Source organism: Cyclopterus lumpus, chromosome 19 (genome assembly GCF_009769545.1).
Source record: "Cyclopterus lumpus isolate fCycLum1 chromosome 19, fCycLum1.pri, whole genome shotgun sequence".
In the NCBI taxonomy this organism is placed as follows: Eukaryota; Metazoa; Chordata; class Actinopteri; order Perciformes; family Cyclopteridae; genus Cyclopterus; species Cyclopterus lumpus.
In genome coordinates this window covers 4,592,000-4,609,081 of record NC_046984.1, presented here as the reverse complement: position 1 = coordinate 4,609,081, position 17,082 = coordinate 4,592,000, and the positions used below count along the sequence as shown (strand labels likewise).

General features: G+C 47.4%; 1 protein-coding gene across 3 annotated transcripts in view; it reads left to right on the top strand.

The window, feature by feature from the left end:
* spata20 (spermatogenesis associated 20) overlaps positions 1 to 16,190 on the top strand; it is a 31,468-nt gene extending 15,278 nt beyond the window's left edge. For 2 of the 3 annotated variants that reach the window (XM_034558908.1, XM_034558910.1), the window contains 3 exons: positions 4,425 to 4,624; positions 5,986 to 6,066; positions 15,426 to 16,190. In XM_034558908.1, the coding sequence (XP_034414799.1) occupies positions 4,425 to 4,624; positions 5,986 to 6,066; positions 15,426 to 15,620 (476 nt within the window). In that variant the 3' untranslated portion in view covers positions 15,621 to 16,190. Of the gene's footprint in view, positions 1 to 4,424; positions 4,625 to 5,985; positions 6,067 to 6,623; positions 7,361 to 15,425 lie in introns of those variants that run through there. The other variant, XM_034558909.1, reaches the window with a different exon arrangement.
* The last annotated feature ends 892 nt before the right edge of the window (positions 16,191 to 17,082 follow it).

The following is a 17,082-nucleotide window of genomic DNA, read 5'->3' as shown; positions in this document are numbered from 1 at the left end:
CGTAGCCTGTATTTTATTAAAAGAAAACTAAAAACAAAGCCATGCATTTGAATACTAATTTTGACGTTTTAGACGAATCCATATTTTCACCCGATGGCGGTGTAAGAACACCAGGTCCAGTTGATGGTGTGAGGCGGCGCCGTTGTCTGTACCGCATGTTTCGGCAAGGCGTCCGATAGCCGGCAAGACGTTTGTGTCCGCCTCGTGGTGGCGCTAGAGGAGTCAAAAAGATGAAAAGATGTTGGGGATATTTCCGTCTGATCGAAGCGGCAGACTGACAATAACGGTAACAGACGGCGGTCGTCGACCCGTAGAAAACGAGGCCTTGGCGCTACGGCTGCTGGCTGTCGCTCTAATCAGAGAGATTCAGTGAAGGGTTGATGGACAGGCGAAGGATTGTCGGTACCACTGGAGCATACCTCTGTGGCTTGGACACGGATGGATAGCTCATAAATACAATAAATACAGAGTTTTAGGCATGCAGACAGCTGCAGGCAGTCGGTTAATATCAACCCACGGCGCAAACAATCCGCTTGCATTGATTCGAAGGGAGAGAGAAAAAAAAAGAAGCACCTCATTTATTATTACGATCTTTTTCAACACTTATCGATTGTTTTGGAGCTTAACGAGAAGCTTCTGCTGTAATATCTCTACCCATTAATTGCCATCGCTTCACCCCCCACAGTGCAACTGTCTCTCACTCAAGTTGAACTTCTCTGGAAGCACTCAAGGCCCGATGCTCTGATTCTTCAGCTACTTTCGTCACCGGACCTGTCAAATCTGTCTCCATTGTGACTCCTAGACCATCTGCCTCTTGACGGATTGAAACAGCATGCGCAGTGTTCCTGCCTCATCGCAATTACATCTTAACCTTTTCATTTTTTATACTTCTTTTTGTCCTTTGGTGCCCTTTTAACCTTTAATTTGAGCTCAGGTATTGGGTACACTATTAGCGTAAAACTTAAAGTTAATGATGACAGTGTGACATTAACATACTAAATGATCCAACTTTTTCATTTTAATAAGTGAAATTTCGTTCATTTTTTTTATAGATTTGATATAAATAGAAATGTGTCTGACCGTGACATTCACAGCAGCCCTTCTTCAGCTGCCGGCTGCTGGCACCTTGTTGACCTTTGATCTGTTACCAGTCTGGATTCAGGTGTCGGCTGTTTCTTTTTGTTTTCCCTCTCGGGCCACTCTGACAGCGGCCATCTATGTTGCGTCTCCTACTAGTCTGAGGTCCACCTCTCTTGCAACGCGTACTCCAGGTGGACAGTTGCGCCTTAAGCCGAGGGTCCCTATCCATTTCCTGCTGGGTGGGGGGGAGAATGTGCTGTAAAGCTCAGGGTGCTGCACCACAAAGCCACCTTCACCCCGGACCTTTCTAAGCCGTCTAGAGCCGGTCTAGACGTCCATCCCCTGACCCGGGTCAGAATGCACAGCCCCACATGTTGAGAAGTGTAGAACTATCATAGGTTCATTCTGAAACTGTGGCGGGCTTCAGGTAATTGATAGAAAACACTGTGTGCTGTCAATAGGCTGGTCTTTTTCCCATTAATCTCATACTGTCTTTTTTCTTCAGGATACACATTTTAGTTTTCTGTGTCTACAATGGAAAAAGCTCCGTCGCACCCGGCCGGCAAACTTTGGTTTTCTGAAAAGGGAAGTCTTTGCGGATGTGTCTTACATCTTGCATTCTCTCTACTGACCAGCAGGGCGGCGACTCCTCTGGTTGCTAAAATAAGTCTGATTGTATAGACGTCTATGAGAACATTACTTGATTTATCCCCTCAGTTAACATTGTAAACGTGAGTTTATGGTCTCAATCTGTAGTTTCAAGTCTTCTTCAATGATGTTCATTTAGTAAATTATGGTAAACTTAGAGTAAAATCCAAACCGCTGGGTGATGTCACAATGACTTCTTATAGGCTGTCTATGGTCACTCCCACTTGTCCTCTACGGTGCATGATTTCATATAATCGTAGTGATAGTAAATGTACCTTTGTGATTCAACACCCCAGTCTTATACTGCAAATACTGATATTTAACCCCTGAGAAAAATTGTGTCTGGAATATTGTCCGTTTTAATGTTTCTGATGCCACAGCGCTATATTTCTTCACCTAAAAAGGAAAAGACACGCACACTAACTCATGTGCCGATGACGGATAGCCTGGTGCAAATAGTTGAGATGGGAGCAACGTGCATCAGATGGGCAGGGGAGCAGGGAAAGAGCTAATAGTTATTCTTGTTGAGAACCTTTGACAGATCGGAGATGATGGCTGCCTGTGTGTGTGTGTGTGTGTGTGTGTGTGTGGGAGACTGGCTGTCCCTGCCCGCCATCACACCTGCATCTGTGTGTGTTTATCGGGGCTGACGTGTGTGAGGTTTCTCATCTGAAAGGATTGACTGTGCCATTATGGCGGCGGCGGCGTGTAGGGTTGAAGCCCATTAGTGACGCTACGCCCGCTGCAGTGTGGACGCCCGTCCCAGCAGCGTAGCCTGTCACCGCAAGACGGATTACCCCAGCACACTATACAGCCCTGCCACACTCCCCCGTGTGTGTGTGTGTGTTTTTTTTTTTTTAAGGTTAAAATGATATACGTTATCTGTTTTGACAGTGATTTAAGCTTTTATTTGGAAAAAACTGCTGCGTTTGTTCAAATCTCTCTATTGTCGCTCGTGGCGAAGAAAAATGCACATTCAGATGTATTCCCACTCGACAGAAGTAAAGAAAATTGGATACTTCAGCTGCGTGTCGGTCAGTGAAGTCTATATCGACTCCCGTTCTCCACAATTTATTCATGTTATTATTTGTTTCAGAATGGTTTTATTTACCTACTTTATAGTGAAACACTTTGGTGCACTGTGTTTCCATCACTGCTCTACGTGTGTTTGTGTGCGCGCGTGTTAGCTTTTCTTTTTTTTATTGTTCAAAAAGACCAGAAACAACGGTCCACACATGGCTGGCGAAGCGTAATAGTCCACTGTTGGTAATATAGAAATGTGTGTGTGTGTTTGGGTGTTTGTCTCGGCCGTGTGTGTCTATGACCTTTAAGATAAGAGATGTGTGGAAGTCTCAGTCTAGTGTGTACGTTGAGGCTCCCTCGCCATGGGGCTCAGGGAGAGAGGAAACGTACTGCGGGATCAAATCAAATGTACTTCTGCACTTCAGTCACGCGTGTATGCGATTGTAAATGCATGCTTGTCATAAAATATATAGCATATTCCATGTACAGCAGAGTTCTGAGTGCGTGGAGGGTAGTCTTTTGACCTGAAATTGCAGAGCTGAAAAGCGGCGACCGACTCAAAAGACACGCACACACACACACACACACACACACACACACACACACACATTCGTAGACTCTGACAGTGCTGGGAAGCAGGGGTGCGAGGTCAATGGGTTATGAGAAGATCATCTCCAGGCTCTCATTGGACACTGATAAGAGATAAGGGCCGATCACTTAACGGGGCCAAGGCATGAGCTCATCTGTTAGTCCCATCGCAACACACCACACATGGAGATACGGGATAGTTGTTTACTGTGGGGGGGGGGTTTGACTTAATAGCTTGCCATCCTTCCTGTTAGTTTGACAGAGAGTCTAATGCTTTGTATCCGATGCTTCACAAGATTTATGTCTCATAAAAGACTACAGTGCAGGCATAATATAATAGATGTGCATTCATCCTATTTAACGCATCCAACGAGCCATCACCCTGCCTGATTATTATTGATCATGTGGCCACTACTCTGTGTATTTCTAGAGTTTTGTTCACGTCTTTTGCCTCATTGTAAAGTTGTATATATTTATAGAAAATCCTGTCCATCATCTGAGCGATAGTGTGCATTATGATTTTATTTTCACGTGTGTGGGCTCTGCATCGCCGCAGAACTGAAAAGAACTGGAGGCCATGAACTCGTCGTATGTTTTTGATTTTACTGACAGAAAACAAATATAGCAAATGGTTTAAACAGTGAAGCGATTGAGATGACATCAGAACATTTATCAGATTTTGTTTGTATTAAAAATGAGCCCAGTGACGAGCTGGTGACCGTAGTGGAGGAGAAAGTAACTTCTTCTTAGGAGTTGGTGGAGACAAAACAGATAATATCTAATAAATAAATAATAAAACTAAAATACTAATGTTGCTCTATGTTTCACATTAGCCAAAGATACATATAAAAAAAAGTAGAGACTTGTTTTATTCAACTTGTTGTGTTCCTCCATTCCAGTTAAACCAATCAGGGCAGCTGTGAAGCACATAGTCGGCAAACGGAACTTATGGCTCATATTTTGTAGTTACTTATCAAACGATAACAGCAGCAGAGGTCGCGTGCGGTCACGTGTTCTATATGCCGTCCAATCAAAAATGGCCATGACCTAGCCCCTGTGTGTGTGTGTGTGTCTGTGTGTCTCAGATCAGGACGGAGCTGAGCCCAGCGCCAACTCTGTGTCGGCGTCCAACCTCCTGCGTCTGTCCCACTACTGCGGCAGAGGGGAGTGGCTCCAGAGGTCCCAACAGCTGCTGGCGGCGTTCTCCGACCGGCTGACCAGGGTGCCCATCGCGCTGCCGGAAATGGTCCAGGCCCTCATGGCCCAGCACTACACGCTCCAACAGGTTAGCCTCCCATCCGCCCCGGAGGTCACGCGGGTTCGACGGGGGCCTCGGGGCTCCAAAGGGTTTGCTCGGCTGATCGGACCTGAACTCGTTTTCACGGTCTTGGAAGCGCGAATCGTCGCCTCGAGCGAGCACAATGGGCATTAAAATCACGTTTTCATCCAAACGACACGCTCCAAGTAAAGAATCTGCTTGAGAAGCCGGTGAAACAATGAGCATCCCTCACAGCTGTCCCTGTTACAACTGAGGGCCGTCTTGACAGTAAAAACCTTCGATCTTTAAATTTAGATTGCGATAATCCCGTCTGAATTATACATATTTTTCATTATTGATGAACATGTATAATTTTCTTGATCTGCATAGGGTGTCGGAATGGTGAGAAACGGCAGTCACGACTTCACCAGAGCCTGGAGTGGTGTCTTCGAATTGATTTTATACTCCCAACAAAGGTGTTACATTTATTATACAAATATGACAGATAACTGACATACGTTTGTAAGTTCAGGTGGTAGATCAGATCAGATGGTAGCGCGACAACGTTCAGCTCCGAAGAATAAGTCACGTTGTATTTGCCCCTCGCTACAGACGTTGAGGTTCCTCACCAATTTGTCAGAGGTTTTGTTTATTTAATTTCCAAATGACATATTAATACCTCATGCAATCTCTTCCAACCCTAGTCATTATACAAATAAACAAACCACAAGAAGTGTTATTCTTGAAACAATTCTTGAGACCAAGCGTCACATAAAAGTATTACAAATTCACTTTCTCCCATCAGACCTCGATACTAATACATTATTTATTAAGTAGGATCCTTTTGACATACAGACACTGACTCTGTATAACATTCGTATGGAAAACCAATAGCTATCTTACCATGATGCAAAAGGTCCTGTATCGCTAAATGTTCCGCCATTCACTGATATCTGATATGAAGGCGATGACTTATTTAACAGTCGTCATGCATTTAGTGGATTATTTGATCGGTTCTGCCTCGGTTACATAATCGGTTTTGATATCATATTAACACCCTCGGTTAGCCGGAAACCGAGCAAAGCGCAGCAGAAGTTTCTCGGTCTGAGAAAACTTTTTAGCGGGGAGGCACGCGAAGCACAGTGGAAGGGAACGGAGACTGAAACGTCAGCAGTGAAGCAGTGAGGAGGACGGCGAGCTTTCTGTCAGTCATTCGTGACCCGCGGAGGACGAGTCGGGGATGGCGGGTAACGAGCTCCGGGGGCGAGGCTCTCACCGGAGGAAACACCTGCCTCCCCTCATTACTGCGACCAATACGGCGTTGACCTCTATCACCCCCCCCCCCCCCCTTCGCTTTCAATATCTATTTTGTTCTTCTTTTTTGTTAGATCGTGATCTGTGGCCAGAGGGATGCCCCGGACACCGCCGGTCTTCTAGCAGCAGTCAACTCCCTCTTTCTACCACATAAGGTGTGTGTATGAGAGAGAGAGAGAGAGAGAGAGAGACTAACATGTCATCAGACCCCAAAAGCAGCACAAAGACACATTGATTAACTCAAATGTTAATACCTTTTTTTTTTTATAGTGGCAGCAGTTTAACTGTAACTTTTTGTAACATGCTCACGCAAAAAATCCCCCACACACACACATCAAGGTCAGCTTGAGCTCCTCTCCTTCCCTCAGCGTATTAACTTCCCAACTATCTCTTTCTCAGGCTTTAGCTGACCTTAAATCCTTCTTCTAACATCAGGATGCCGTGTGCGTGTGCGCGCGTGTGTGTGCTTGTGTGTGTGTGCGTGTGCGTGTGCGTGTGCGTGTGCTTGTGCGTGTGTGCGTGTGCGTGTGCGAGTCTTGCCGCCAGCCCTGATACAGGCTGCTGGTTATGAATTGGACAGCTGTCAGTCTGAGTCAGACTAAAAATCCGGTATAGTTAGCCACGGCTTCCATGTTTCCCACGGCCACATTTACATTTCTCAGACATTTCATTTTTTTTAAACTTAAAAAATGAAGATTTATTGTTATTTCAGGGCAGTATTGCGACTTCCATTCCGAGGAGCGGATCCACAGATTGATTTGAGTGAAGATAGTTCCAGCAGCACGAGGAGGGGATTGAGATTATCTGTAAACTCGGATCTCGTATGCGCCGACGACGTGATTGTCTTCGTACGAGCCCTGTAAAGAAAAACAAAAGTCAAGTGTTACACGTTCCTTAAAGAAACAAAAGGTGGAACGCCCTGAGACTTCCTGTTGACAGGAGGTCACACTGCCACCTAGTTTTCACAAGACACATGAACACACAATATGGAGAGCATCCGGACAGGAGAAGTCATGCGTCCTTTTTTCTTTCTATTTCTTAAATAACGGACGTCCATAACCTTTTTGTTTGTATACGATGAATGAACAGATATAATGAATAAAAGATATTTTATTCATTATATTTATTTACCGACAGCAAATGTGGTATCGAAGCCCCTTTGGGTGTTAGCTGTAGTAGTAATCATCATAATAATAGTGGTCCAAAAACTAGTACCCTCCAAACCCAATATTTAAATATCAATATATAATTTAATAGGAATACTGGCACTTTTCTTTTTTTTCTTCTTCCACTTCAATCAAATGTTTTTCAGCTTTTTTTGGGCCAAAAAGAAGGCGTCCTCCTTATTGTTCCAAAATACAAAAGTAGACCCACAACAGCGAGACGCACAAAGCGTTAATTGAGATTTTTTGACTTTTGCTGCGCTTCACGGACACATCCGGCTCACTGAGCTCTGTTTACTCCACCAGCCCTGAAAAGCAAAATTAGATCAATGAATTAAAGCAGTGATTGCCCAGCTCTCTTTCTCATTGTCACACACACACACACACTCACAGACACACACACTCACACACACACACACACACGCGCGCGCGCCCCCCCCCAACAGGGCCCTCCTGAAATATAGATGAGCGGTGCAGTAACCCCCCGAAGCCCTGCAGAGAGACAGACCAAGAAAAGGGGGAGCCGGATAGAGCCATTACCGGGACGGCTCTGTTCTTGAAGGGGATGCATGTTGTGTACTCTCACACCCGGCGAGGACCAGTCGCTCATGCTGGGCTCCTGTTACTCGTCAGGTTAATCACGTTTCCAGGTTTGTGTTTTAGGTGAGTGATGTATTAAACATCCAGGCATTCTTATACCCGCGTGAAGCCTGCAGTTCCCGATTAGTATTTAAACTGCTTGGAGTTGTTTCTTCAGTGTAAACTAACTTACTCCAATTAGTTGTTCCAACGCGTCAAATACAAACTAATGAGACTTCCGCCTGATGGAGGGCGTCGTCCTGTCGGCTAATGACCGAGGCGAGGGGTCGAGCCAAGGACACGAGTCACGCGGTGAGGAAGGAGGAGACGACGGTGACCACAGAAAGACACCGGCCTTCACCACCGGGACCAATAAGATGCTGAATGAGAAAAGGGATACACACTTCACGGGGGGGGGGGGGGGGGGGGGACGACATTATTACTAAAACAGAGGCAAAGATTGTTCTATTGCGCTCTGTGTGTGTGTGTGTGTGTGTGTAGGGATGAGATGGAACCTTCCCAGGGGAATAGCACTACCTCCTTCAGTATCTGTTGTGAAAACACAAACGCACGCTTTCTGATGGCGTGCGTCCGTAAGCATGCGTCACACGAACACACTGCGGTACAGATTTCTAGGACGGTCTGCACATCCCTTCAGCGAACTGTCGAGCTCGACGGCTCTGTGGCTCAGAGTCCAGGTCGCTGGGCCGTGACTGGACAGTTGCTTTAAAGGGGAGATGCTTAGGGCATAGGCCAATAGTTTGAAGTCGTTTTTTGAGACGTTTGATGCCAAACGTGCGCCAGTTCAAGCTTCTCAAATGTGAAGTTTTGCGTCTCATTTCCCCAAAACAAGTGACTGTAAGACGTCACCTTGGGACATCTTGAAGCTAAAAGATTACATTTTGCCATCAATTATACTTGGTGACTAATTCCTGGTAGTAATCCCCCCCTCCATCCATCCATCCATCCATCCATTATCACCCGCTTATCCGGGGTCGGGTCGCGGTGGCAGCAGGTTCAGCAGGCCGACCCAGGCTTCCCTCTCACCCGCAGCACTTTCCAGCTCATTCGGGGGGATCCCGAGGCGTTCCAAGGCCAGCCGGGAGATATAATCCCTCCAGCGTGTCCTCGGTCTTCCCCGTTAGAGGTTTTCCGGGCACGTCCAACTGGTAAGAGGCCCCGGGGAAGACCGAGGACACGCTGGAGGGATTATATCTCCCTCCAGTATAAAGTGAATTCCGGCTCAGCTCCCTCTTCACCAAGACGGACCGGTACAGCGCCTGTTTTACTGCCTGTCGATCTCCCGCTCCACCTTACCCTCACTCGTGAACAAGACCCCGAGATACTTGAACTCCTTCACTTGGGGCAGTTTGCCCCCACCTGGAGGGAGCAATCCGCCGGTTTCCGGCAGAGCACCATGGCCTCCGATTTGGAGGTGCTGACTCTCATCCCTGCCGCTTCGCACTCGGCTGCAAACTAGATGATGAATCAGATTAGTTGGGGGGGAACCAATTAGACTGGTGTAGAACGGGAATCTGAACGAGAAAAGATAGAGGGCGGAGTCAAAAGGCTGAATTATGTGAGCACGAAGAGATGGAGGGATGTTAAACGAGATAAACGAGTGAGCGAGGGGCTTGTGCTCTACGTTACATGAGGTAGCTGTGAGCAGGGAACATGTCTGATTTAAATCCAATTACTCCTCGCCTGTTTGGTTCAAGGCCCCTCTAATTGTGCTGAATGAGGTGCTCAGAGCCCAACACACACACAGACACAGATCTTCACCTCTTTGCATTTATTTACTACTTATTTACTATTTTAAGTGTGTTTCAGCAGTTTAAAAAAAGTGAGTGGAACCACTTACAGTAACATTTAACCGGTCTATAACTAATAAATAACCACTTCTTGTCACACGTGCATTACGATATGTGCGGCTGTGGCTCAGAAGGCTCCTCTGGCTGGTCAATGCATCCCTTGTTATAATCATCATTAATTAGAACAGGAGATGATGGTACTAGATGATCTGGTATTATTACATAAAACCCTGCTGCTGTTGAGTCATATCTGCATTAAGAATAAACGGCTGCATTTTGGGTAGATAATTTCCAATTCTGCCCACCACCACTAAGCCTAGATTTCCATCTGGCCCCTCCTTCTCTTCTTCCCGGCCGGCGCTTCTCAGAACACGTTTGTGCATCCAGCGTTCAGCGAGGCGCTTTACATTAATGGAGCGCATTTCTTCAGTGTTCTCAAAGGTCGCTCCGGTAATAAAGCATCTTGGCAGAAGCGTCGACAGCGTGGTTCAAAGTATGAATTCCTCTCACTGCCAGATTTACATGTGTGGCCCTTTTTTTTTTTCTTTTTTCTTTTTTTTTAATGAGCCGAATAGTGTTTTACATGGACTATAATCCCCATTGTGAATTCCTTTGGTTGCTATCCTGAATCCCTCTTATTAATCAGCCTCCCAAGTAAGCGCTCTCGTCTGTGTTCGCGCAATTTTAAAGTCACACGGTCACACTTTAAGGTTTCGCCGGCTCTCTCTCGGGGGGGCACTTAAGTGAGGAAATGGAGTGGATGTGATGGCGAGAGCGTTCAGGAGGACCACGAGACACTCGGGGCGGTAAAGTGTTCCAGGGATTTGTTGGAGGATTTAGGAAAACCAGACAGGAAGGATCCCCCGGAGGGGAGACGACTGTATAGGAGGCTGTTTCTGGGCCTAAAATCCCTAACAAGACCTCAGAGATGTGGGGAAGAGTTAGCAGGGTGACGGGGAGGGCAAGCGGAAGGAAGGAAGGAAGGAAGGAAGGAAGGAGACTAGCAACACAATGCATAGGAGGATTAGAGCTAGCCAGTCTCACAGTCCTCCTCCCACAATTCAAGCTGCTGCCTTGCTTCACCCCTGCCCCCCCCACACTCTCTCATCAAAGGCCGCTACCACAGTGTTGTATTCTGGGAATTGATTCTGCCGTCCTGTAAATGACCTGCTCAGCCCAATAACCAGTCAGAGAGAAGAGCAGGTTGATCGACAGCTGTGGGGGGGAAAGGTCCCAGATGGCCCCCGGAGCCGGAGAGTGCTTCCCGAGGCTGATTGGGACGCACTCGGATAGCCACTCATCCCGTTATCTCACCCCATTGAGTTTAGATACAACCCCCCCCCCCCCACACACACACACACACACACACACACACACACACACACACACACACACACACACACACACACACACACACACACACACACACACACACACACACGGTTGTATCTTGTCTCTACGTCCACCGCACCACTTCTCTTTATCTTCACGAGCTGCTCGCTGTTATTTTGGTCGGTGTTGACGCCGTTTTAATGGCCTCAATATCAGAGGTTTTTAGCCCGTTTCAGCTGTTACACAATAGCCGACTGTCAACGGGCAGGAACATGGAAGTAGTTCAGCACGGCTTTCCAACTCATTAGTTCAATTTAATTAAATTTCATGATTTAATTCAAAACATAACTTTTTTTTTTTAATTTCACAAGTTACATCTCCTTGGATATGTTGGCCATTGAGGGTGTGGTTTGGAAAATATAAATAAAGTACTATTATAGTGTGTGTGTGTGTGTGTGTGTGTGTGTGTGTGTGTGTGTGAGATGTAACAGCCCTCATGTTGGAGCAGCTACTTGACACAAGTCCATTTGTCATTTACGGTCTCCTGTAATGAGTTTGTGATGCAGTGATTCTTCTTGTCCTGACGTGCGGTGAGAGTGAGACTAATGAAACACCTTTTGAGGGACTCCGGCAGTCTTTACTGTCACTCATAGACAGTCAGGGGCCGATGCCGTCTTTCTCTGTGAGGAGCCCCGTGTCAAGAGTCGGGGGCAACGCTGCAAAAAGTCCATTTATTTCAAATGATAGAATCCCCCGTTTGTTTGTTTTATTTGAATAACACTTTCTAATCACTTTCGAAGCATCGGTGTGTGAAGGTTCAGGCGTCGTGTACAGTCATGTGGTTTCCAACACCTGCCGAGTCATCAACAGCTCCGGCACACGAGGGCTGTAACCATCACGACACTGGAGTGTTTTTGATAAGTGGTGCGTTTTAAAAAAAAATTTGCAATTTAATATTCGGATTTAGCGTTACTTTTTCAACACCAGACCGCGGCATGACGGGGAGTGTCCGGTTACTCTCGGTTTTTTTGCGAGGGTGCGGGACGTATCCCCTCCGACCCAGCCACCGTTTTCTCCTTTCTCTCCTCTACCGCCTTTGGTTTTCTTCGAGGGGGAATATGACATCGCGATACTCGCAGATTGCAACAATAAAAGCGGTAAAGAAAAAACTCCTCCGCTTTGAATAAAATGAAGAATAGAATGTTATCAATTCAGGCATTAAAAAAAATAAAACAACAAGCAGTCCCAAAAATAGTTGTACAAAAAGGTGAGAAGTAAAAAAAAAAAAAAGGGCAACTAATGTAGACAAAACCCCCGTTTGAAGTCTGGAGGAACAAAGTTATTCTGGTAAGTACACAGCTCGCTAAAAGTGACCAAAAACACAGACCACATCATTTATGTTATTTAATACACCTGCGTTCACCCGCCGACGTCATCTCAATATGGCTGCCGTGAAATGGGCCCGTCGGTCATTTTAAACGTCCATACAGCCGACCACTAACCTGCATTTATGTTGATTATGTCATTATGCAATAATGATTAGTTATCAGCGCAGCAGCTTGGATAATATTTTAGCTAACCATTAAATTCCCACTTATTTTAGTTTGTACCTCGTTCGGCTGTCTGACGACGGAAGCACAAGAGAGAGAACATGTGTGTCGTGAATCTGGCTGCATTAAGACACAATACAGGTGGGAAGCTCACATATAAACTTGGTTAGGGCTCAATAAAAAGCACAATTGAAATTCCATATTTGAACCATTTTTGACAGTAATAACTTTAAACTATTTGACCTTGTTTAGCTTTTCTTTCAGTGCGAAACAGAATCAAACAGACGGGGCTAAACAATACAGCAACATGGAAAACAATGATGTGTGCGTGTGTGTGTGTGTGTGTGTGTGTGTGCGTGTGCGCGTACGTGTGCGTGTGTGTGCGTGCGTGTGCGTACGTGCGTGCACACCCTGCAGCACCGCCTCCCTCCATTGCCGCATTTGTGTCAAGAGTGTGAATGTGTGTGTCCGGTTCTGTCCCGCGGCGGCCGTCCAGATGCCAGGTTGTTATGTGTGTGCGTGTGTGTGTGTGTGTGTATGTGTGTGTGCGCATAAGACAAAAACCAAGTGCGAGGGATGGAGGAAGTAAATCTCCTCACGCTTTGCTGCACACGGCGCTTATTCACAGCCGCCGGAGTCACTCTCTTCCTCGGGAGTGACAGCGGCTCTCAGAAGCACGTGTGTGCGTTGTTGTGTGTTGTGAGTCATGTGCGCACTGGGTGGGGTCGGGGGGGTAAATGGTTCCTAAAGATGTGTTTGTGCGTGTGTCTTTGTGTTACTTACAGCACAGGTGTGTTCTTTGAAAGGCAGAATGAGAGAGTGGAGATGTCAGCGTAGGGACATCTAACGTGTGTGTGTGTGTGTGTGTGTGTGTGTGTGTGTGTGTGTGTGTGTGTGTGTGTGTGTGTGTGTGTGTGTGTGTGTGTGTGTGTGTGTGTGTGTGTGTGTGTGTTTCTCAGGGTTGCCCAGTGTATGAAGGGATTAACCCTGTGGTAGTTTGACTGTGCTCTCATGTGTAGCCAACTGTGCTGTCTGCTTCACACACACACACACATTTGGCGAATACAAGACTTTACGTTCACTTCGTCACATTCACACATAATCTGTCTCCCTGTCGCTCCATGTTGCTCTCTTTCTCCTTAACTCTTGTGCACACACACACACACACACACACACCCACCCTTGTCCGGTCCGGACCCTGGGTGGGGGGGTAGTGTTGTTTTGACACGGGGCGCACTACAGCGTGACCTTTCGGTTGAGGCCGTTCGGCTGGACGTGTTCTGGGCCCCCCGGAGAGGAACCGCACGACGCCAACGGGCAAATGAGAAGAGTCGGCGGGGCAATTCCTCCTCTCCCCCGTCTACATGGCAACGGTCACGCCGCTATGACCGCATTCCATCACGCGCCTCAGCGGTCTTCCCCTGTGCATTTTGTATGTTTTTGTGTGAGCGTTGCAGCCGTGAACATGTTTCCGAGCCCCTCGACAGCGATCTCGCGTGAGCACTCGCTGTGGGGAATGAGACGAGGCAAGGGCCGCATCCCGTCGTCATCCCCGACGGAGGGATTTTGTTTACCGATATCACGTTCGGCGGAGACGGCCCTCAATGGCAGGAGACGGGGAGCGTAACCCCCGTTGATAGACTCTTGGCAGTAGGAGAGCAGATGGCCGCCTGGATAAAATGAGCATCTAAACGGCTGAGCGGAGCACTTGGGGCGCGTCGAGGCGCCCGTTGAACGAGAGCATAAGGTCTCATTGAGACGGGATGGGGAGAAGGCAAACAACCTGCTCGGTGCCCCGGGCTGGGGGGGGGACAGAAGGGGGGAGTGTCTGGTCTAATGGACCATGTTGTCGGAGGGCGCAGGCGAGATTCAGGCCAAGCAGAATTCGGCCTTTATGATCCCCCTGTCCATTGAGCCACCTGTACATGGGTTGAAATGGGCTAAAGATTACGGGGACTAAGTCACACAGTCAGCTGGCATTATTGTGACTTCTGCGTATCCACGTCCTCCGTACATTTTTAAGATTTCTTTGCCAATATGATACACCTGAGGTTCAGTTAATGACACTGAAACTATTGTTTAGTCCATTTGCTTTCGTGCTTAACTAAAGTGAGAGGGTGTTTGGTCTGTGATGCGTTCAGATTGACCTCCAGTCTGTCATCTGTCACACACGTCAGTCGCTGGCCGTGTGACCCCGACACACCTGTGACGAGATGCATCCCCGAGACCTCTCTGCTCACTCTGTCTTCCCTGTCTACCTCGCCCCCCCTTTTCTCCCCACCCCCCTCTCCCTTTCCTTATATCACTCCTGTCTGCTCCTTGTTGTTTACCTTGTCGTCTCTCACTCCGCCGTGAGCCAGGGGTGTTGGCCGGGCCAGGATGAAGTGACACGTGTTTGACGGGTTGCTTTCCTTGGGGACCAACAGGGCTTTAACTTTGCTCTGCTGCCTGTCCAAGAGCACCGGCACACACACACACACACACACACACACACACACACACACACACACACACACACACACATAGGAGGGTTTATTTTGGTCTTGCGTGTTTGTAAAAGATATTACGAGGTTGCATTAATGGGAAAAAATTAAATGGAAAGCGATCACTGTCACAACTGGGATCCGTCCCTTGCTGAGAGGCTCTACAGGAAAATGGATGCTCCACTGAATGTGTGTGTGTGTGTGTGTGTGTGTGTGCGTGTGCGCGTGCGTGCTCATTACCCGCTAGCTCATCTCTCTAACTCGTAATAAAACCACAGCAGCCAGTGCAAATAGCATCACTTTTAAACGTTGAGCATTTATATTTTCAAATACTTCCTTAAAAAAAAACATGGCATCATGTGTCACACAAATGTAATTTAAATGTACAGCAGGTAATTAGTTCTAACTGTGTTGAGCTGGAGTGGTCGAAATATGCTACCCGTTACACGGAAGTGACGGTCGAGATCAAAAGCTTATTCCGATCAATCGTCTATTTAGAATTGAAAGATTGACAATCTTATTATATATGTCAATGTGATGGCAGCATCTGATTTATTTGCCGTGGTTTAACCGCCCCGCCCCTCCTCTCCGGGCAGGTTTTGATGCACGTCGACGACGACGCAGACGGATTCCTGCGCCGGCGGCTGCCCGTCCTCTCCTCCATGTCCCAGCAAGGGGGCGTGGCCACGGCCTACGTCTGCCAGGACTTCACCTGTTCGCTCCCCGTCACCGACCCCCAGGAACTACGCCGGCTACTGCTGGACGGCACCACGGAGAGACCGGCGGAATGACCACTGCAGAATGGACCGACTGGGGGGGGGGGGGGGGGCTGTAAACTCCATAGACGCCACTCTCCCCATCTGTAGCAGGAGCCTATAGAGCATTTTGGCTGCGAGTCTGACGTTGCCGTAGAAGCAGCCAATGCTATGAAAGTCAATACGCTATATACAGTGGTATAAATAAATACAGTCCCATGAGGTGAGTGGGGGGCGTTCCAAATGCCAGCTTATGCTTTATTAGCAAGACCGGCGAGGTAGTACCTCGAGTGTGGCTTTCTAGAGACCGTTGATCAGTGGAACTGTATTGTGTGTGTGTGTGTGTGTGTGTGTGTGTGTGTGTGTGTGTCCTGTATTGTGTCTGCATTTGATATTATTTGAGGTGACGTCACGGTGAAGTCGCTCTCTCTCTCCCGATCCTCCGTTCTCCATCTGCTCTCTCCGCCCCCGTCGTCATCGATTCAACGTGAGAGGATTCTTCTCCGCTGCTGATTTGCTTTTTGTGGCTTTTTCTCGACACTTTTTTTTGTGCACCGCACGGCATGTATACGCACAACCCTGAATAAAAAATAGATTTCCCTTTCATGAGTAGTGTCCTTTACATTTATTTGGGGGGGGGGGGGGGGGGGGGGATGCTTCTGTTCTTCTGTTTCGTTTTTCTTATTCTGTGTGAAAACGAGGCTTTTTCTCTTTTAGCATGAAGACTTCAGGAGCACTGGAATAAACGGTTCCACGTGTTGGCTGTTCTTGTCACATTTCTTTCTCTCGGTCCAAGATGGGAAAGCTCCTGCAGGAACGCCTTGAGTCTGCCTTTGTACTATAAATATTCATCATACAGCGAGAAACCCACTGTTGTGTATTATTATTTAATTGTGTCCTTCCCCCGGCTGGCTGCATGAAGGTAAACTCTGTGTGCGTTGTGTCGAGAAGAGGAGAGGGATCACCGTCGTGTCCCGACCTTCACTTTTTCTTCACCTGTCAGGTTTTGAACACTTTTTTTGTCACTTTTGGGCCTCCATTTTCCAAATTCCTCCACATTCATATACCTGCCCCCCTCCCAACCCCACGCGGTGTCTCTATCATCCTCGGGACCCTCTCCATCTTTGGTCCTCTGTACCCAGAGCCCTAAGCGCGTTAGAACCTCTGTCTTCTCATTTTATTCAATCTCTCTCCTCACACGCACCATTTGTTATCCCCCTCCCTTCGCTCGGCATCGTTCTGCTCTGATTGTTGCGATGAGTTGCGCGAGCTACATTTTAATTAGCGCTGCCGGAGATTAGTGGCGGCGAACTTGTTGACCCGCTGATTATGAAGTAATCTACGTGCCACGCTTCGGTGGAGACGCGAATATTAACTTGATCCACTTTTCATAGCGAAATACAAACGGCAAACCTAGTGTTTGAACAAAAGGCAGTGGTACGATTATACAGTACAAAGTAAGACCCGGCAAATGAGATCAAATACCAAATTAAACGAT